At 32.4% G+C, this 23,910-nt stretch overlaps 1 protein-coding gene across 1 annotated transcript; it reads right to left on the bottom strand.

Annotated features, from left to right (window-relative positions):
* Window positions 1-384: 384 nt before the first annotated feature.
* LOC138323112 (putative ZDHHC-type palmitoyltransferase 5) lies at window positions 385-22,292 on the bottom strand. Its single transcript, XM_069267468.1, has 9 exons — window positions 22,057-22,292; window positions 20,359-20,605; window positions 19,863-19,992; window positions 19,371-19,549; window positions 18,757-18,996; window positions 17,577-17,659; window positions 5,564-5,656; window positions 4,839-4,945; window positions 385-3,991 (listed from the first exon to the last, which is right to left on the bottom strand). Exons 1-9 carry the CDS (start codon window positions 22,241-22,243, stop codon window positions 3,524-3,526), a joined length of 1,734 nt encoding a protein of 577 aa, XP_069123569.1. The 5' UTR covers window positions 22,244-22,292; the 3' UTR covers window positions 385-3,523.
* Between the last annotated feature and the right edge of the window lie 1,618 nt (window positions 22,293-23,910).

The raw sequence follows: 23,910 nt of genomic DNA, 5'->3' as shown, positions 1-23,910 counted from the left end.
AAAACTATTTCCTTTAGTAGTCTGGATCATTTAACGGTCTGTATCTGGGAACTGTCCCACATGGGGTAGAACTTGTGACCCAGAGGTGGAGGGCTTGGGGTAACATTTCCATTCAGATCAGTGTGAAGGTAAATATAAATCTATTAAAGTAGGTCAAGGTGATATTCAAGGTAGCACATGTGGCACTGAAAGAAATACATCAAATTCCTTATAAGTGTTTCATGGTTATTGGCAATGGAGTGAAGACAAGGTATGATTATTTGTTCCAGAAAACCTATTGTATTACCTTTGTATATGCCTTCTGTACAGACACATCTTATCCTAAAATTTCTATAATGATGTTTAGTCCCAATAATCTATCATAAACATAAGTACAACATAATGCACACATCATGATTTTATTGAGATTTCTTATGATCACATCCATAAGTACAGGCTATATATAAATTTATATATGAATTGCAGTACAGTTTCAGGATAATATCCCATTTAAGTCTCAGATCTGGTTCTTTAAATACTGAACAATGTATCTATGATACATTTACTTAGACCAGTTATCAATGTATTTATAATGATGTACATCAAACCTCATCTAACTCATACAAACACACATTTCCACCCTAAATAATATACCACATATTACAATCACCCCTTTTTGTTTTATATGTTCATCGGTGAATCTTATTCAAACATTCTCTAAACACTTCACCTACACATACTAACACAATTGCATGGTATCAACAAATATAAGTGTAGCTCTAGCACTACAAATTGACCTTTACATCTAACTACATGTACTATGATGTAGACATCCTATCGACATCAGCGTTAAAGGAGGAAATATCAGGGTAACCGTCCTTCACTGATGCTAGCAGATGAGAGTGATTACTGTCCATGTAATGGCATAAATCTAGAAATTACCTAAATCTGAATAACTTTCCTCAGTAATGACCTTGACCTAGATTCACAGAATTATGATCACGTTAAACCTGAAATTTACCTTTGGGTTTCACCTTTACCTAGATATTTGAGGTAGCTCTCTTTTAAATCGACTTTTATTATAGATAAAAACACCTCACTTCACCTCTAAAACCAAATAACTGCTAACTGAATGTTTTAAATAATTGTTTTTTTAGTACTTTCAGCCTATAGGTTAGCCTAACATTTTATGATCGACCATCATTCACTCTCACACTGTTATATCCATATAATCACAGATTTGGTGACCATGAAGGGAACGCCACAAAACAACATACCATAGTACAACACTGGTACATGTACAGCGGTCAGTAGTTGTATATCTATAAGGAGAAAATAAAACATATATCAACAGTGTTATTCACCCCTGAAATTTCATAATAGACTAGTCTAGTCTTTGATGTAGAAGAGCCTAAATGTATTTTCAGGGGTGAATGAGTTAATCCAATCTACATGATTGGAACAGATTGCAAAGGAAAATAAAAAGTTGAGGAAAGATTATATCACAGATTACAAATCATGGTTATGTATATATATAAAATTAAAAGGAATTATTTGATATTAATGCCTGCCGTTTTGTAAATGCCACATCTGTGCAGCCTCTGTAACATGGTGTACACCAGGGATGTACAATATTATAAACCTGTAGTTGATAATGAAAACAAAATAATGCAGGTATATAGCCATGGAAGAAAAATTCTCCCACTACGTAAATTAGTGTTTTTCCACAGCAGTGATTAAAATTGGTGGAATGAAAATAAAAAGTAATTATTTTCCCAGCAATACAGACACTGCACTGACCTTAAGATAAATATCATACATTTATATATACTGTATACCTGATTTTTATGAGACATGGCTTTGATCATGAAATAAATAATGAGAAATGATTGAGTCATATAAACCCTGAAAGCCAGATTGTGAATATTTGAAAACAACAAAATTTGACTCTACCATTTTTAGTTAAAATCATGTACATTTTATCCTGTGTAAATAACTAGCTATATGGTAGTTTCCAAGAGTTTTATCCCAAAGACCCGTGGACCTTTTTCATTAATCATTTATCATTGGACCTTTTTATCATTCATCAAATAAATTTGGATATATTAAATGTGGCCGATTTTGCTTGATGAAATCTTGTATAGAGTCTTCAGTATTTGTGTTTATTATTACACTGTAAGAATCTGCCATTCTTCTCAATTTGCAGGTTCAATGGAAATAAAAGTACAAAGGGCAACAACTCTGTAAATCTTGATTAGTTGGCTCCATTTTCAAACTTATCTGTAACTCTTCATATCTATTGCTTTGTTAATGTCGTTTTCAAAAAGAAGAAAGAATTATGCAAGACATTCTTGATGACGGATAAAACATGATAGCAATGGATGATTTGAGCAATGGAGAAAAGGTATCCTTGTTAATGGTATTAACCAACTTGGAAAGAACCTACATAAAAAGGAAAGGTTTCATAGAAAAAAAAGAGCCCTGAAATTGAAATCAATCTAAAAAAAATATATAATTCCAAACAATGCCTACTACTAGGTATACAAATGTTAAACCCGAACAAGAATTTAAATTTCCTGTTTTTAAAAAAAAAGTATTTTACATATGTTTACTAATTTGTGTCCAGTTCAAGATATATATATACTTTATATGAGTATATACATACATCTGTTTATAAATATACATACAAATATTAACACTAATAATTATGGTCAGTTACAGAGTCAGTCATGGCAAGAACACAACCTAAAGCTTTAAAAAGTAAATAAGAAATAAATTTTAGATGCAAAAACACCAGTCATGTACTTGTAGCACAAAAACAATTTTTTTGTCAAGGTATTCCTAAAGGAACCTAGAAAAATCATATAAAACACTAACAAATACACACAAATACAAAATCTACGCTCCACTTTATACTATGATGCCATGGACTAAAGAAAAAGTTATGAGCTTAATTAGCGTAGTTGATCCCATCATAATGACTTTGAGATTTTTCAGAAATAAAACTTTATACCGGGTAATGTAAAGACTGAGATGCTGATTCTGTAAGTTTTGGCACAGTACACTTGTAGTACAATCTTTGTAGATATTGTAAGGGCACATTTCTACACATGTATTGATTACATATTGTTGTCCAACACAGAAATTCATTTTTATTCCGACAGAGATAAAACAGACATCACATCATTAAAACCAGTCCATTTCTGTACTGGCATCAACTACTTGTTCATACTGGCAGTTATAACTTAATTTGTAACGAAAACACTTCACTTGTACCCTGGCAACAATCAGCAGGTAACCATAACAACACAATTCATCTTGTGTATTGCATATTACAGAGTTATCTTCCCTTGTGGGTTGGTAATGACTATGACTTAATTAATTTGGGAATGAAAATTATGTATTATTCTTTGAAAAATATTATGTTGCCCTCATAAACAATCAGTACCTAACCACAAGGACAGATAACTCTGTCATATACAATTACAATCACCAGTAATAAAGCATTTCCAGTTTAAACATTTTTTGAATTATCTGTATGCCCTCAGACAGCATACTGCGCACAAAATAATGGATCCTGAGCAAATGGTTCATACCCTAGCAGAAAGTACATGATGTTCAACAGACGCTCGTTAGAGGTTAGAATGCTCTCACTGCCCCGGAATACTGTGGTGTAACCTTTAGATACAAGGTTCAGTTGGTATCTCAGCAAGTTCATGCCCCAAATTAGGGAGCCAATGTTCATAACAGCCATGGAGAAAACCCAGCCGTCCGACCAGAACATGTAATACAGCATGGCTCCGACCGCCTTATCGGGATATATGATGGAACAGTACAGGCCAATCTGGACCAGGAAAATCAACATACACATCATCACAAACGTGATGAACCACACAAACATGGTGCGGTTGTCTTTGGCAATGCAGCGGAGCAAGAAAAGGCAATGATGGTCCATCTGATGGTAGCACTTCTCACATAACTTACAGTGCTTGGTAAGGGGAGATCTTACAATCTGTAAATATAAAAGAGATCTTACAATCTGTAAATATAAACAGAGATTTTACAATCTTTAAATATAAACAGAGATTTTAAAATATTACAATTTGTAAATATAAACAAAGATATTACAATCTGTAAAAATAAACAAACAACAGGGATTTCAGAGAAATTAATTTCTAAGCTTCAGACATTGTAACACAATGGTATTTTATGTATGTGGTGACCTTCAATCACCCGCCCAATATCCTACTACTAACCCATTTGTTGTACGATGACAACCCGTCACCTTATCATAAGACTATTTCTTACAAAGTCATGTGTTATGTACAAATTAACATCCTTTGATCATTACAATACTAAAGGTGATGGAAAATTATTTATTATCAGTTTCAAAACGTCCGATTAATGGCCAGGATCATTTAATGAGGTGTCAGGTTTGTTAGTGGAGGAAAGCCGGAGTACTAAGAGAAAAAACAGTGATCAGTTCCTGGCTACTGACCCACATGGGACTCAAACTTGTGACCAAGAGGCTAGTGCTAGTGGTAATATGTCAGAACATCACCACCAATGTAAAACTGACTATCAAGAACAAGAATCTTATATTTTCATAGAAAGTACTGAATAGAATAGTAAAGAGAATTCATAGCTTATTAAACTAAATGGGTACAAATGAGGCCATCAGTTTAAAACACTTTATTTATTGGATTCTATTTGATAATTTATTGTGTGTGTTTTAATTCCTAAGTGTACTCCCCCTGTCCCCCTCGCCTTACATAGTTCTCATCAGCAGAAGTGAAAGTTAACATTGAGTACGAGGAAACTTTCCTCCGCCCATGAAATATGATTGGGTCTATACTTACATTACAGTGGACACACAGCAGGTCAATCTTACGATGAGGAATACATAGATCGACTATAGTCATGGGCTTCCCGGTCTCCTTGTCAAGGATAGACTGTGTCACCCGACCTATTGTACAACAATACACAGTGTCAAGTACTGTATTACATTTTTTTCATTCATGTAAACTGAAAATTCAGATTATAGTATGAAGTCCTAGAAATTCATAAATCTACCTAAAATTATCACTAAATACTGTAACCCTCCTCCCTAAAGATAGACATTAGTACATACAATACCATTTGTAGTATAAATTTTATACTGGTATTGAAGATCTCAGCCCTGATATAAAGATGAAGAAATGTCCTTTTCTCTTAATTTATTTCCATAGACAAATGATCCAGTCCATCTTTAATTACTCAAGCTAATCTATTATATAATCATTTAGAATATCATCACAGTCACTCCAAATTAAAATTTAATGTTTTTTTCCCCTGGTATTGTGGTAGGCAATACAGTACAACAATGCCTATGAATTCAATAAAATGTTACGTTATAATCAGATTACCATCCAAACTCTCTGTTTTTTTGTAATTAGCTTGTAAATATATAGTAATAACAGCCTGTACTTTTATAATAATTATATTGTACTCTCTAACATTCAATGATTGTATATCCTCAGTAAATATTTAATCTGATTTTCTGGGTTTTTTTTGGTAAAACTAATCAATCTATATGAACACGTACCTGGCTCAACGGTGAGGACTTTGTAGTAGAAGTAAAGTAGACAACTTAGCAGTGCTAAACACACCACAGTCACCATGTTGTGGTAGTAGGTATCTGGTGGTCGTCAAGGATAATCATACACATGTAAAGGATAATCATACACATGTAAAGGATAATCATACACATGTAAAGGATAATCATACACATGTAAAGGATAATCATACACATGTAAAGTATAATCATACACATGTAAAGGATAATCATACACATGTAAAGTATAATCATACACATGTAAAGGATAATCATACACATGTAAAGGATAATCATACACATGTAAAGGATAATCATACACATGTAAAGGATAATCATACACATGTAAAGGATAATCATACACATGTAAAGGATAATCATACACATGTAAAGGATAATCATACACATGTAAAGTATAATCATACACATGTAAAGGATAATCATACACATGTAAAGGATAATCATACACATGTAAAGGATAATCATACACATGTAAAGGATAATCATACACATGTAAAGGATAATCATACACATGTAAAGGATAATCACACACATGTAAAGGATAATCATACACATGTAAAGGATAATCATACACATGTAAAGGATAATCATACACATGTAAAGGATAATCATACACATGTAAAGGATAATCATTCACATGTAAAGGATAATGATTCACATGTAAAGGATAATCATACACATGTAAAGGATAATGATTCACATGTAAAGGATAATCACACACATGTAAAGGATAATCATACACATGTAAAGGATAATCATACACATGTAAAGGATAATCATACACATGTAAAGGATAATCATACACATGTAAAGGATAATCACACACATGTAAAGGATAATCATACACATGTAAAGGATAATCACACACATGTAAAGGATAATCACACACATGTAAAGGATAATCACACACATGTAAAGGATAATCACACACATGTAAAGGATAATCACACACATGTAAAGGATAATCATACACATGTAAAGGATAATCACACACATGTAAAGGATAATCATACACATGTAAAGGATAATCATACACATGTAAAGGATAATCATACACATGTAAGAGGATAATCACACACATGTAAAGGATAATCACACACATGTAAAGGATAATCACACACATGTAAAGGATAATCACACACATGTAAAGGATAATCATACACATGTAAAGGATAACCATACACATGTAAAGGATAATCATACATACACATGTAAAGGATAATCATACACATGTAAAGGATAATCACACACATGTAAAGGATAATCATACACATGTAAAGGATAATCATACACATGTAAAGGATAATCACACACATGTAAAGGATAATCATACACATGTAAAGGATAATCATACACATGTAAAGGATAATCATACACATGTAAAGGATAATCACACACATGTAAAGGATAATCACACACATGTAAAGGATAATCATACACATGTAAAGGATAATCATACACATGTAAAGGATAATCATACACATGTAAAGGATAATCACACACATGTAAAGGATAATCACACACATGTAAAGGATAATCACACACATGTAAAGGATAATCATACACATGTAAAGGATAATCACACACATGTAAAGGATAATCACACACATGTAAAGGATAATCACACACATGTAAAGGATAATCACACACATGTAAAGGATAATCACACACATGTAAAAGATAATCACACACATGTAAAGGATAATCACACACATGTAAAGGATAATCATACACATGTAAAGGATAATCATACACATGTAAAGGATAATCATACACATGTAAAGGATAATCACACACATGTAAAGGATAACAACACATGTAAAGTATAATCACACACATGGTAAAGGATAATCATACACATGTAAAGGATAATCATACACATGTAAAGGATAATCATACACATGTAAAGGATAATCACACACATGTAAAGGATAATCATACACATGTAAAGGATAATCATACACATGTAAAGGATAATCATACACATGTAAAGGATAATCATACACATGTAAAGGATAATCATACACATGTAAAGGATAATCATACACATGTAAAGGATAATCATACACATGTAAAGGATAATCATACACATGTAAAGGATAATCATACACATGTAAAGGATAATCATACACATGTAAAGGATAATCATACACATGTAAAGGATAATCATACACATGTAAAGGATAATCATACACATGTAAAGGATAATCATACACATGTAAAGGATAATCACACACATGTAAAGGATAATCATACACATGTAAAGGATAATCACACACATGTAAAGGATAATCACACACATGTAAAGGATAATCACACACATGTAAAGGATAATCACACACATGTAAAGGATAATCATACGCATGTAAAGGATAATCACACACATGTTAAGTATAATCATACACATGTAAAGTATAATCATACACATGTAAAGGATAATCATAAACATGTAAAGGATAATCATACACATATAAATGATAATCATACACATGTAAAGGATAATCAGACACATGTAAAGGATAATCACACACATGTAAAGGATAATCACACACATGTTAAGGATAATCATACACATGTAAAGGATAATCATACACATGTAAAGTATAACCATACACATGTAAAGGATAATCATACACATGTAAAGGATAATCATACACATGTAAAGGATAATCATACACATGTAAAGGATAATGATTCACATGTAAAGGATAATCACACACATGTAAAAGTATAATCACACACATGTTAAGGATAATCACACACATGTAAAGTATAATCATACACATGTAAAGGATAATCATACACATGTAAAGGATAATCACACACATGTAAAGGATAATCATACACATGTAAAGGATAATCACACACATGTAAAGGATAATGATTCACATGTAAAGGATAATCACACACATGTATAGTATACTCATACACATGTTAAGTATAATCATACACATGTAAAGGATAATCATACACATGTAAAGGATAATCACACACATGTAAAGGATAATCATACACATGTAAAGGATAATCATACACATGTAAAGGATAATCATACACATGTAAAGGATAATCATACACATGTAAAGTATAATCATACACATGTAAAGTATAATATACACATACACATGTAAAGTATAATCATACACATGTAAAGTATAATCATACACATGTAAAGGATAATCACACACATGTAAAGTATAATCATACACATGTAAAGGATAATCACACACATGTAAAGGATAATGATTCACATGTAAAGGATAATCACACACATGTAAAGGATAATCACACACATGTAAAGGATAATCACACACATGTAAAGGATAATCACACACATGTAAAGGATAATCATACACATGTAAAGGATAATCACACACATGTTAAGTATAATCATACACATGTAAAGTATAATCATACACATGTAAAGGATAATCATACACATGTAAAGGATAATCATACACATATAAATGATAATCACACACACATGTAAAGGATAATCACACACATGTAAAGGATAATGATTCACATGTAAAGGATAATCACACACATGTAAAGTATACTCATACACATGTAAAGTATAATCATACACATGTAAAGGATAATCATACACATGTAAAGGATAATCACACACATGTAAAGTATAATCATACACATGTAAATGATAATCACACACATGTAAATGATAACCATACACATGTAAAGGATAACCATACACATGTAAAGTATAATCATACACATGTAAAGGATAATGATTCACATGTAAAGGATAATCACACACATGTAAAGTATACTCATACACATGTAAAGTATAATCATACACATGTAAAGTATAATCATACACATGTAAATGATAATCACACACATGTAAATGATAACCATACACATGTAAAGGATAACCATACACATGTAAAGTATAATCATACACATGTAAAGGATAATCATACACATGTAAAGTATAACCATACACATGTAAAGGATAATCATACACATGTAAAGGATAATCACACACATGTAAAGGATAATCATACACATGTAAAGTATAACCATACACATGTAAATGATAATCACACACATGTAAAGTATAATCATACACATGTAAAGTATAATCATACACATGTAAAGGATAATCATACACATGTAAAGGATAATCATACACATGTAAATGATAATCATACACATGTAAAGTATAACCATACACATGTAAAGGATAATCACACACATGTAAAGGATAATCATACACATGTAAAGTATAACCCATACACATGTAAAGGATAATCACACACATGTAAAGTATAATCATACACATGTAAAGTATAATCATACACATGTAAAGGATAATCATACACATGTAAAGTATAATCATACACATGTAAATGATAAATCACACACATGTAAATGATAACCATACACATGTAAAGGATAACCATACACATGTAAAGTATAATCACACACATGTAAAGTATAATCATACACATGTAAAGTATAATCATACACATGTAAAGTATAACCATAACACATGTAAAGGATAATCACACACACATGTAAAGTATAATCATACACATGTAAAGTATAATCATACACATGTAAAGGATAATCATACACATGTAAAGGATAATCATACACATGTAAAGTATAATCATACACATGTAAAGTATAATCATACACATGTAAAGTATAATCATACACATGTAAATAATAATCACACACATGTAAAGTATAATCATACACATGTAAAGGATAATCACACACATGTAAAGGATAATGATTCACATGTAAAGGATAATCACACACATGTAAAGGATAATCACACACATGTAAAGGATAATCACACACATGTAAAGGATAATCACACACATGTAAAGGATAATCATACGCATGTAAAGGATAATCACACACATGTTAAGTATAATCATACACATGTAAAGTATAATCATACACATGTAAAGGATAATCATAAACATGTAAAGGATAATCATACACATATAAATGATAATCACACACATGTAAAGGATAATCACACACATGTAAAGGATAATCACACACATGTAAAGGATAATCACACGCATGTTAAGGATAATCATACACATGTAAAGGATAATCATACACATGTAAAGGATAATGATTCACATGTAAAGGATAATCACACACATGTAAAGTATAATCACACACATGTAAAGGATAATCACACACATGTAAAGTATAATCATACACATGTAAAGGATAATCATACACATGTAAAGGATAATCACACACATGTAAAGGATAATGATTCACATGTAAAGGATAATCACACACATGTATAGTATACTCATACACATGTTAAGTATAATCATACACATGTAAAGTATAATCATACACATGTAAAGGATAATCACACACATGTAAAGGATAATCATACACATGTAAAGGATAATCATACACATGTAAAGGATAATCATACACATGTAAAGGATAATCATACACATGTAAAGTATAATCATACACATGTAAAGTATAATCATACACATGTAAAGTATAATCATACACATGTAAAGTATAATCATACACATGTAAAGGATAATCACACACATGTAAAGTATAATCATACACATGTAAAGGATAATCACACACATGATAATCACACCAAAGGATAATGATTCACATGTAAAGGATAATCACACACATGTAAAGGATAATCACACACATGTAAAGGATAATCACACACATGTAAAGTATAATCATACACATGTACAGGATAATCACACACATGTAAAGGATAATCATACACATGTAAAGGATAATCACACACATGTTAAGTATAATCATACACATGTAAAGTATAATCATACACATGTAAAGGATAATCATACACATGTAAAGGATAATCATACACATATAAATGATAATCACACACATGTAAAGGATAATCACACACATGTAAAGGATAATGATTCACATGTAAAGGATAATCACACACATGTAAAGTATACTCATACACATGTAAAGTATAATCATACACATGTAAAGGATAATCATACACATGTAAAGGATAATCACACACATGTAAAGTATAATCATACACAAATGTAAATGATAATCACACACATGTAAATGATAACCATACACATGTAAAGGATAACCATACACATGTAAAGTATAATCATACACATGTAAAGGATAATGATTCACATGTAAAGGATAATCACACACATGTAAAGTATACTCATACACATGTAAAGTATAATCATACACATGTAAAGTATAATCATACACATGTAAATGATAATCACACACATGTAAATGATAACCATACACATGTAAAGGATAACCATACACATGTAAAGTATAATCATACACATGTAAAGGATAATCATACACATGTAAAGTATAACCATACACATGTAAAGGATAATCATACACATGTAAAGGATAATCACACACATGTAAAGGATAATCATACACATGTAAAGGATAATGATACACATGTAAAGGATAATCATACACATGTAAAGGATAATCATACACATGTAAAGTATAAACCATACACATGTAAAGTATAATCATACACATGTAAAGGATAATCACACACATGTAAAGGATAATCATACACATGTAAAGGATAATCATACACATGTAAAGGATAATCATACACATGTAAAGGATAATCACACACATGTAAAGTATAATCACACACATGTAAAGGATAATCACACACATGTTAAGGATAATCACACACATGTAAAGGATAATCATACACATGTAAAGTATAACCATACACATGTAAATGATAATCACACACATGTAAAGTATAATCATACACATGTAAAGTATAATCATACACATGTAAAGGATAACCATACACATGTAAATGATAACCACACACATGTAAAGTATAATCATACACATGTAAAGTATAATCACACACATGTAAAGGATAATCACACACATGTTAAGGATAATCACACACATGTAAAGGATAATCATACACATGTAAAGTATAACCATACACATGTAAAGGATAATCACACACATGTAAAGTATAATCATACACATGTAAAGTATAATCATACACATGTAAAGGATAATCATACACATGTAAAGTATAATCATACACATGTAAATGATAATCACACACATGTAAATGATAACCATACACATGTAAAGGATAACCATACACATGTAAAGTATAATCACACACATGTAAAGTATAATCATACACATGTAAAGTATAATCATACACATGTAAAGTATAACCATACACATGTAAAGGATAATCACACACATGTAAAGTATAATCATACACATGTAAAGTATAATCATACACATGTAAAGGATAATCATACACATGTAAAGGATAATCATACACATGTAAATGATAATCACACACACATGTAAATGATAACCATACACATGTAAAGGATAACCATACACATGTAAAGTATAATCATTCACATGTAAAGTATAATCATACACATGTAAAGGATAATCATACACATGTAAAGGATAATCATACACATGTAAATGATAATCACACACATGTAAATGATAACCATACACATGTAAAGGATAATCATACACATGTAAAGGATGTAAAGTATACTCATACACATGTAAAGGATAATCATACACATGTAAAGGATAATCACACACATGTAAATGATAATCACACACATGTAAATGATAACCATACACATGTTAATGATAATCACACACATGTAAATGATAACCATACACATGTAAATGATAATCACACACATGTAAATGATAACCATACACATGTAAAGGATAATCATACACATGTAAATGATAATCACACACATGTAAATGATAATCACACACATGTAAATGATAATCACACACATGTAAATGATAACCATACACATGTAAAGGATGTAAAGTATACTCATACACATGTAAATGATAATCACACACATGTAAATGATAATCACACACATGTAAATGATAATCACACACATGTAAATGATAACCATACACATGTAAAGGATAATCATACACATGTAAAGGATAATCATACACATGTAAAGTATAATGTACCTGTGTAAATATTTACTATCAAGGATAATCATACACATGCAAAGTATAATGTACCTGTGTAAATATTTACTATCAAGGATAATCATAGAGAGAGATACTGGTGTTCTAAAATGCGGAATGTTGCGGTAAGATCTGGATGTTTTTTTACCTTAAATGCATTATGGAACACAATATTCTGCTGGAATGAGCCGTTTTGTCTGGCACTAAGGGCTATGTCAATTTTGGATTTGCAATTGTTTAATCTTCGAACAGAAAGCAATATGATGCAATGACATCATGACAGAAACAATATTAAATTATGTCAAGAAAAATGACATGACTTCAGGATTCGAGGACAGTGTGACAAAACAGCTGTCTCCGCTAGATTTTTGAAGCATGTTTTGGCATTAAAAGTCTTGGAAATCTAGATTGTTGTAATTATGTAATAAAGAGCATATTTTGTGTTCATTTCATATGAGATTTTATGAAACTCATCTTGAAGTTTTGATTTTTGCTCACCAAGGCACGCAAAATAAAACCTTCTAATTAAGCCTCGTTTCATATAATCTCATGTGAAATGAATACTCATTGTAGTTACCTAAGTTAGTGGTAAATAATGCTTATACTTATACCAGGTATTGTGAAGTAAAACATATTTCTATACAACATTTCAAAGGAATCCCCTCATTTGTGTATTTAATGCTTTTTATACTGTCCCTGAAAACCTTGTTAATAACTATGAAATACTGAATACATCAGAGCTCATCAGCTGTTAATACAATTCCATAATGACAAAGGACATGTAATAACACGGTTGTATTTTTTTTAAAGATTCAATCTACAATGGCTAAATCAATAGCTGTTTAGTAGAACGGTGCTTAAAGGTTGGCCAAGTGCTATAGAACAATATTAAATCCATCCTCTGATTGATGGTCCATCATTATCCAGTGCTAATAGGATAAAATCATTATACCAGATGTAACTGTATCATTTGGGTGGAAATCAGCTTAATTATGTCCATTAAAGGAGGATATTAAAATCATTTCTCATTATCTCCCTGCAATCCTATAGTGAAATGTAGTAAAATGATATCAATAACGAACCATTAATGTTTCTTTTGCTAATTAGGAACAGTACACCAGGGACTCCAGACTAATGAATTTTAATTAAAAACAAAGTTGATAAAATCATTTTTTAAAGAAACCTAAGGCCTATGAAAGTGTATACTTGGGCATTTGTATGCATATTCTGATGACAAGCTATACATTATAAATTCTAGGGGTTTTACTCTTCAGTTTAAAGATAAAAACATCAGAAGTTTCACATTCATGTAAGATGAAAATGATATATATTGAGTCATTCGAATTTGTTTAACTATCATTAGGAATTTGATCATGATATGACATTTCAAAATTTGCCAAGTATTAGATTTAAATGCTGCATGCAATCATTTAAATCAACATATATCATAATATTTTCATTCAGGTTTTTTTTTTAGATAAGTAAAGATTTGATTTTTAAGTGTGCTGACATACGCTATTGATAAGTACAGTACACATACAACACAACACAAACAAAAATCTGCTAGTAAACATCTCTTTCATGTCAATCGGCTTATCAAATAGCCTCCCAAAGCTCAGCTGTTTTTACACGATATACATATACATGTACCTAGAAACTGTGGCCATGACAGATACAATCAATTATAGTGCTCTACATTGTTAATTAATGCATCGTTATCAAAGTGATATTTTATTGTTGTTGTTGTTGTTTCATAGTTATTTGTCTGATGAGCTCACAATCAATTTTCTTGTGGCCAGCATCTTTCAAAATATTTGTGAAGTGTTAAAATATACAAGTGGCCCAGAGGGCCTGTAGTGTATCACTAAACAGATATCATGTTTAATGATACAAGGAAAACTCTCTATTTTTATTTACTAATGAAAGGAACATCAAATCAGGTCTGTCAAAAGTTATGTGGCAATCAAACTAGGCTCAACCCTTTAAGCTTTTTTTTTTACCCAATTCAAGCAAAATTTGATATTTGTTGCAGCTATTACACAAAAATAGTATTTTGAATCTTTAATATGTGTAGTAAGTTATCAATAAGAACAAAAAATCCCAGAGGGATCTTGACACCCATCAAAGAATGACCTACAGAGTATGTCAGACAAGCCAACTGTCTGCAATGTTGTGCTGGGATTTGTTCCTTCAAAATGGATATGCAGAACTCAGGATATGTTTAATTTGAGGAAGCTGGACCTCTTCAGTACTTTCTGAGAAAGTGTCAAATTCCATAATACCTTTTATATGCTTGTCATTCACAAAATGCAATGGACAATCTGTATGGACAAAAAAGAACCTACATATGAGAGATTCCTTGGAATTTTATGAGAAATAGCATAAACAAACTTCAACTATTAAAATCCAAGATAGTTGCCAGTCAGCCATCTTTTTGTCCGATTTGTATTCCAAACCAATATCCACCACTGGAGTCCAAGAGGAACCAACAAATAAACATGAGGCCATGGGGAGCCTATGTACACAAATCTAAGAATGGTCCCTCCAGTACTTAAATCATTCTGACAAAAAGCGGTAACAAACTTCCGATAATCAAAATCCAAGATGACAACCTGTCAGCTATCTTGTTGTTCGATCAGTCACAAAAAATTGCAATATGCACAACTAAGGCCCATGGGAGCCTACATTAAATTGTTGACAAATTAGTCCCAAAATGCTATATGCATAACTAGGGGGCATGCATGGGGAGCCTACATTTGAAATTTGAGACAGATTCCTTCTGTAGCAGCTAAAAGAATGGTTAAAGTCCCCATTATGTTTTTATAATATTTTTAAAGGGACAATTCATTCTACAAGAACATTAAAATTTGTATATATATCGGAAAACCCCCAGTTCTAATGGAAATTAGATCAGTCGGTTTTACTGTGGTATGTCAGAAAATCCCATGGTGGTGAAATGCGTGTGAAATGTTCAACTCACTCGCTGTCCGCCATTACACATCGTGGTCGAATATCTTGTATGCCGAACCCAGTCCCTTGCTCGTAGAGTAATGCTACTTTTGTCTAGAACAGCTCAAATCGCTCTGACAGAAGTGTGTTTACCTTATTTGGTGAATTGTCTTGCCTAAAAAATCATTATATCACCTCCACAGTGGTTATGTAGTTCAATTGTTTAACGTGCGTGACTTTGGCTCGGATATTGGTACAGCGTACATATTGTACCTGCTTAATCGTATTGATCAACGATTTGTAATTACAACGGTATCAATTAAAATACTAAACAATGACGTGGAATTTGTCAATATCTTATGTTATATGTTTCATAAGAAATGTAGAACAATACATTTATGCCATATTTTGCTTCTTGGTTATGTAAAAGAATTAGCGTGAGTGAATTGTCCCTTTAATGTGTAGCAATACCAATTTTTGCTAACTCATAGAATTAATTTCCTAATGAAAATATCAGGTAATGAAAAATGACACATTCCGTAATGTGTCATATGCGTCGTCTTATTTCAACATAGATTTTCAAGACTGGCAATATCAAAAAACAATTAAAATGTTAAATCTTTTGAAAGAAAATGAAAATTGAACAGCACATACAAAACACTTGACACTGGTATAAACTGTATACATGTAGTAAACATATGTTTTTAGTATCTATAGCCAATAGAAAACAAAGAAAGAGCTTGCATTAGTCATTTGGATATGTTTTTCAAGCTAATGACTGTGCTCTGATTGAGCTTTTTATTCAATCCAAATGCAGACATACCTCCATTACGATAGGAGGTGAAGGGCAAAACACCTTCAAGATTATAGATTCTCAACAAAGATCTTTTAAGATGTGGCCATGCATGTTTTCTGAAACTGAATCAATAAATACACTTGACCGAGAAGGGTAAGGGAGATAACCCATACTATTGAAAACTCAACATGATTCAAAGGATACAGGGCAGAATTTGCACAAAGTAAAGTACTGTTGAATGGAATATTCCAGCTCCAAACATTCCGGCGTAGATCGGGTTAGGCCAACTACAAAGTCAAAAATATTAACATCTTAATAATGTAGATCGGGTTAGGCCAACTACAAAGTCAAAAATATTAACATCTTAATAATGTAGATCGGGTTAGGCCAACTACAAAGTCAAAAATATTACATCTTAATAATGTAGATCGGGTCAGGCCAACTACAAAGTCAAAAATATTAACATCGTAATAATGTAGATCTGGTTAAGCCAACTACAAAGTCAAAAAGATTAACATCTTAATAATGTAGATCGGGTAAGGCCAACTACAAAGTCAAAAATATTAACATCGTAATAATGTAGATCGGGTCAGGCCAACTACAAAGTCAAAAATATTAACATCGTAATAATGTAGATCGGGTAAGGCCAACTACAAAATCAAAAATATTAACATCGTAATAATGTAGATCGGGTAAGGCCAACTACAAAGTCAAAAATATTAACATCGTAATAATGTAGATCGGGTAAGGCCAACTACAAAGTCAAAAATATTAACATCGTAATAATGTAGATCGGGTAAGGCCAACTACAAAGTCAAAAATATTAACATCGTAATAATGTAGATCGGGTAAGGCCAACTACAAAGTCAAAAATATTAACATCGTAATAATGTAGATCGGGTAAGGCCAACTACAAAGTCAAAAATATTAACATCTTAATAACTTCACAAATATCTTACTAGACTTAGTTACAAAAAACTTAAACAAAAACTCTTAAGATCTGCTCTGACAACAATTTTAATAGAAATCAGGGAGACAACTCTCATTCAACATGGAATATTCTCAATGGAATATCATAATAATTACAACCAAATGGCAGGGATCAATATTCCTAAAGACAAATCTTTCAGTCTCGGTTAATGTCAATAAAAACATTTGATAGGAAAGAATCTAAAACAATGTCGAAAACTTAATTTTTCTAATATATAATAATTATCAGTTATACTTAAAGTAACTGTGTGTGTCACGTGGACAATTAAACAACCTTTCAACAATAAAATCTGGTCTCTTACAAATATTGTGTTGCTGCAGAAAAAAAGAGACTTTGGATGCATCACTGAATAACAGACACATACCAGACAGATAATGTACCTTGGTGACTTACCAGGATATATGAGACATTCGGTGGTAGTTTTTCATCAGGTACCAGAAGAAGACCAGCATGCCTGCGAGGATGACTAGTGTCTGATACTGGAGACCAGACAGATACACACCAGCCACCAGAGTTCCGTACGTTAGGCCAGGTATCAGTAGCTGGGAGTACCACAAGCCCCAGGGGCCACCAGGGACCTTAGACTGGTCCTGTTTGGCGTAGTACTCCAAAACCGGGATCAACTGTTTATGGCTACAAAGAGAGTAAACAAAGCTGATAAACAACAGGAAAACACTATGTTAGGACCTGGATGTCTCATACAAATACATGAAGAATATCTGTACATTTGTGCAGGATGCTGGTGTTTTTATTTTCAAATATTATATTTCCAATACACTTTCAAACTTTATTCATAATGTCAGATTTCAGAGAACTGAAGGACCTTGTGACATCCAACTCTGATGATATACTTTTAACATGTAAATAATTTTGATGATGAATATAATGATTTTTTTTCAATTATTGATATATATATACATTTGTGCGGGATATGCATTTACGAAAATTGCAAGAGACATGTTATCGCTGCATATCATTGAAAATTATCAATTATATAGAACACTTACCCATATTTATCCCGTTGTTTAGCGAGTTCAAGCGGTGTAAATCCGGCCTTATTTCTCTCATGAAGAGCACTATACCTCTGTTTACTGAGAATAAGCCATGTCAGTAGACTTTGGCCTTCTCTAGCTGCCACATGTAGGGGGGTGTTACCATCAATGTCACGCTGCTCAAGGTTACTTCTCTGGAACATCAAATCATTTACACTTATAAATAAAAACAGCATTGAACATCCCATTCAATTTCCTTGCAAAGCTATTGCTGTGGTAGATTAAAAAAATTTTTCAATAAAATTAAAGTTTCAACACGAAAGTATGAAATAAATGTCAAATAACTAGTACCAAAAGCATATAGCGGAACATCCTACCTACAAAATACTACATGTACAAATCTTAAATAACTTTGTTTGACACTGGATCGTATAGTATTTACACTGTGTACTGTAGATGGTTATTGTTGTACTTCATCTAAATGATTTGTAAGGTGATATGGCATACCTGATTTTTTGTGAGAAATTTGAATGCATCTACATGTCCATACTGACATACAATGTGAAGGGGAGTCTGTAGGTTTTTGTCAAGTTCACTAAAACCCATTCCTTGAGCTTCAAGATACAGCATTACAAACCTGAAAACAGACAGTAACATAACATGTTCAATCATTGTGAACTTCATCAGGAGATGGTAATTGTAAAATGTTTACATTGCTGGAAGGTTGTAATGACTTCATGTAGCTGTTATATATTATATAAACTATTTAATTCCTACTGCATTGCATTACATGCTGCAATCAAGTTTCTTTCTTATCTTGATTTATAAAGAATGGTTTTAGCATGTGTTATAATAAAGCATGCCAGCACATGCTACATTCATGCATGCTTTAAAGCCTGCAATGTGATGCCAGCATATACTGAGCATTGTTTCAGCATACGCTGCAAAAGCTTATAAGGTATATATACCTAGTGATGAAACCTAACTAGATGTAGAGACTTACACACTGCCAGTCTGAGAACAGTGGTGGGTGACACCCAGGCCGTTCCTGTCTGTAGCCTTCAAGTTCCCATTCCTCTGCACAAGAAGGTGGACAACAGAGGCCAATCCTCGCTTACATGCATAGTGGACAGGTGTTTCATCAAAATCATTGAGAGCGTTTGGGTCTGAGCCAGCTTCCAGCAGCAGAAAACATATGGACCAGTCACCCATCAGACAGGCTTTGTGGAGGGCAGTCTGTCCATGCCAACCTGGAAATCAAATGATAAGATAAGAACAACACACAATCTAAATTTTAGAAATCTACTATGTATATGTTTATTTTTATATAAGCACCTCTGATACTTGTGAATGGATGCAAACGTAAAATTGAAAAGAGGGTTGAGTGGTACTGTAATTATGTCACATGTAGTGCAAGATACAGTAGCTATATGATAATGCTTGGTGAGAAGAAAAACAAATTTTTTCTTAACAAAATTGGACTGGTTAAAGGAATACATTAAGGGTATGATAAAGTTCACAATTAGCTAGATCACTCATAATGTTCAAATAATATTGCCCGTCACTGCTTTAAGACTGGCTCTATTACAGATGTGTACTAGTATGTTTTACAAGGTTTGAATTCTTTGCTGATTTTTATCTACAATAAATAGAGATTACCTGGGTATATAATATAAAGTCTAAAAAAGTCTTAAAAATGTTTTGAAATACCTAATGATCGAAATATATTATACCAGTACATCATCATCATAAACCATTGATATAACTCAGCCAGGTCAAGTTGATTCAATTTTCTAAGCAAGGATAGTTGCATGTAAACCAAAACATGCCACTGTCAAATTATAATGTTTAATCTCGATTCGTTTGACCCCTCTTTAAAAGTAATTCAAGGAAATTCATTAGAATGATCTTGCAGTAGTTATCTCTCTATGTTAGTGTAACATGGGGCCCTCTGAACATTAGCCAAGTGCTCTACCGACTAAGCTACCTGGTCACCAATGATCGACCCAGTCCAATCCCGCTACACTATAGCTACTCTTCACTCCTTTCTCGAAGTCTTCATCTTCGAAGACATACAAGACCCTTCCAAACACCACCACTGTGGGTTATTTAGTTGGGCGCCACTTCTGTAACTGGAGAGGAGAAAATGTAGCGGCCAGATCGGGATTCGAACCCGGAACCCTCCGAACATTAGCCAAGTTCTCTACTGACTGAGCTACCTGGTCACCAATGATTGACCCAGTCAAATCCCGCTACATTAATATCTTGCTGAAAGCGGATCAATATCAAACAGCCACCAACACAGAGCAGACAGTCAGAAACCTTTGGAGGTATCCTGTTACATGTTACACATGCATGTATTTGATTCTTGTGCTTAATTTGCAGACGACACTAGTACTATAGGCACATGACAACCATGACAGTTACTGTGTCTCAGGTTACCAAATTTACAAAACATTTTTTTTAGATTTATGATCTTTATTGGTAAATGAAAAATAACATTAGTATTGTAATAGTGTGGATGCTTCTGTGCATGAGACTATAAGCAACCAGTTAATTTATAATTTATTGAGTAATTGATATGGCACCACATTGACAGATCACATTTTCAGACGCTTTCAAATCATACAATACTAATTTAATAACAATTTATACTAGTATATGCCATAATAGATTAATATCCAATGGCCATAAACCACACCTTTTTCATGAACCAGTGATGGGGATTGTTGGATGAGTTGATGCACCAGAGGCACAGCACAGTTGCTGATGGCAGTGAGAAGCGATTGAAAGTTGACGGATCCATTGTTGACACCTGCTGGCACACCTGTAGGATATGTCACTTTTGGATGCTCAACGCCAAAGTTATCTTTGCTTTTAAAAGACATAGTCTCAAAGTCTATGTTGAAATCCCACTAATGCAGCCATCGCCTCAACAACACCGCAGCAATATGTAAAAGCTTATTTGATTGGATAATATTTTTCTGGAAACCAATCAAATATGGTGTAACATTTCGGCTACTTGGTTTATTTACTTCCCGGTACTTATTTGAGGGAAAAAAAATGGAAGACGAAAAACAAAGTCATGTGTTAAAGTAACTTGACATTCCGACTGTTTGTGAACGTAAACGGTTGCTATTTGTTTCTATTTATCATTGTTAATATTTTGAAGGAAACTGCCTAATTTGTTCAGTGTTCACCAACACAGTGTGAGTGAATGAAAACTGCATTTTTTGCATGCATGTCCATTTCGTACACCTTTTTGTGTTTGGACAACATATTAAGTCATAGAATGGCATGTCTAGGTCTACCCTACCAATGATACCACCACAGATTTAAGAAGATATTTTCATGACACAAATACCAAATAGGATGGAATAAATCGATCAGTGTTTATTATATTTGATGTCAGTGATATTGTCTCACTCTTTAGCTGTTTAGACATGAAAATGTATGCATCAGACAGGTTGGGGACACTCCCATATATAATCCCTATTGAGATTCCTCCTCTAGACTCTTTTATATTCGGACGTCTGATAGATGTCTCTCACATCCGAATATAAAAGAGTCTAGAGGAGGAATCTCAATAGGGATTATCCCATATATGCAGGATAGTCTTGCATTTGAGTAACAGTCCTGTATTTGAGGGATAATTTTGTTAGGCAAATGCAGGATTCTGTGAAATGAAAACTGATAAAGTTGTTTTAAACATTGTTATCAAAAAAAGGCCGTCATAATTTTTACATGGCATCCTCGCTAATATAACTTTCCACGTTATTACTGAAATGGAAACAAATTTCATTATCTAAATGTTTTTAAAAGTCACAAAGGAAATCGCCTCTATTGCTCACTCTGGGGTTAAAAATAGAACACAGGTAAAAGTCAATCAACCATGACATTTGCATTAAATTTCCCTGATGGCTATACAACACAATATAGTCTATAGAGAGCACCTAAGTAGTCACTTTATTACAAAGTGAGATAATAGAATTCAATAGTTCATACACAAAAACATAAAGTCTTCAATCAGTGATATGGCTATCTGAAAATTATGATGCCCATTTTTGAAAACATCTTTATCCATTTTCATTTCACAGATTCCTGCATTTGCGTAACAAAATTATCCCTAAAATACAGGACTATTACTCAAATGCAGGACTATCGTGCATATACGGGAGTGTCCCCAACCTGTCAGACTGTATCAGAATGTAATTTGAATGCTAACAGAATGAAATTGAACATATTTATTTTAATAGTAGAATGGTAAATATGAAAAATGAAACAAAAATGTTGTTTTAACTAAATGAAGAAAGTAAAGCTATATATCATCACAACCATTAATCAATATGTAATTTTCACACATTGTGAAATAGCTCCAAAAATACCAGGTATAAATCATTGAAATGAGATTCTCAAAATCAGCTCTTCCTCTGGCTAAATATGGCAACAGCTCTAGAATGTTTATAATTACTGTGTCATTTGATCATGTCTGTCATGCAGTTCAGCAATTTATGTAGGATTTTTTAAGGCGAGTCTAGAAGACTAATTTTCAATT

This window comes from Argopecten irradians, chromosome 5 (assembly GCF_041381155.1).
Source record: "Argopecten irradians isolate NY chromosome 5, Ai_NY, whole genome shotgun sequence".
NCBI classification, from domain to species: domain Eukaryota; kingdom Metazoa; phylum Mollusca; class Bivalvia; order Pectinida; family Pectinidae; genus Argopecten; species Argopecten irradians.
The sequence above is the reverse complement of the archived record's forward strand: the minus strand, read 5'-3'. Positions and strand labels throughout refer to the sequence as shown.

What these genes read in the sequence shown, in the direction of transcription:
- LOC138323112 (XM_069267468.1), bottom strand. Translation starts at nt 22,243, where the DNA reads ATGTCTTTTAAAAGCAAAGATAACTTTGGCGTTGAGCATCCAAAAGTG. An exon ending in TGTTCTCAGACTGGCAGTGT is followed by an intron (nt 19,993 to 20,358) that starts GTAAGTCTCTAC and finishes GTCTGTTTTCAG; the next exon opens with GTTTGTAATGCTGTATCTTG. An exon ending in AATTTCTCACAAAAAATCAG is followed by an intron (nt 19,550 to 19,862) that starts GTATGCCATATC and finishes TTGATGTTCCAG; the next exon opens with AGAAGTAACCTTGAGCAGCG.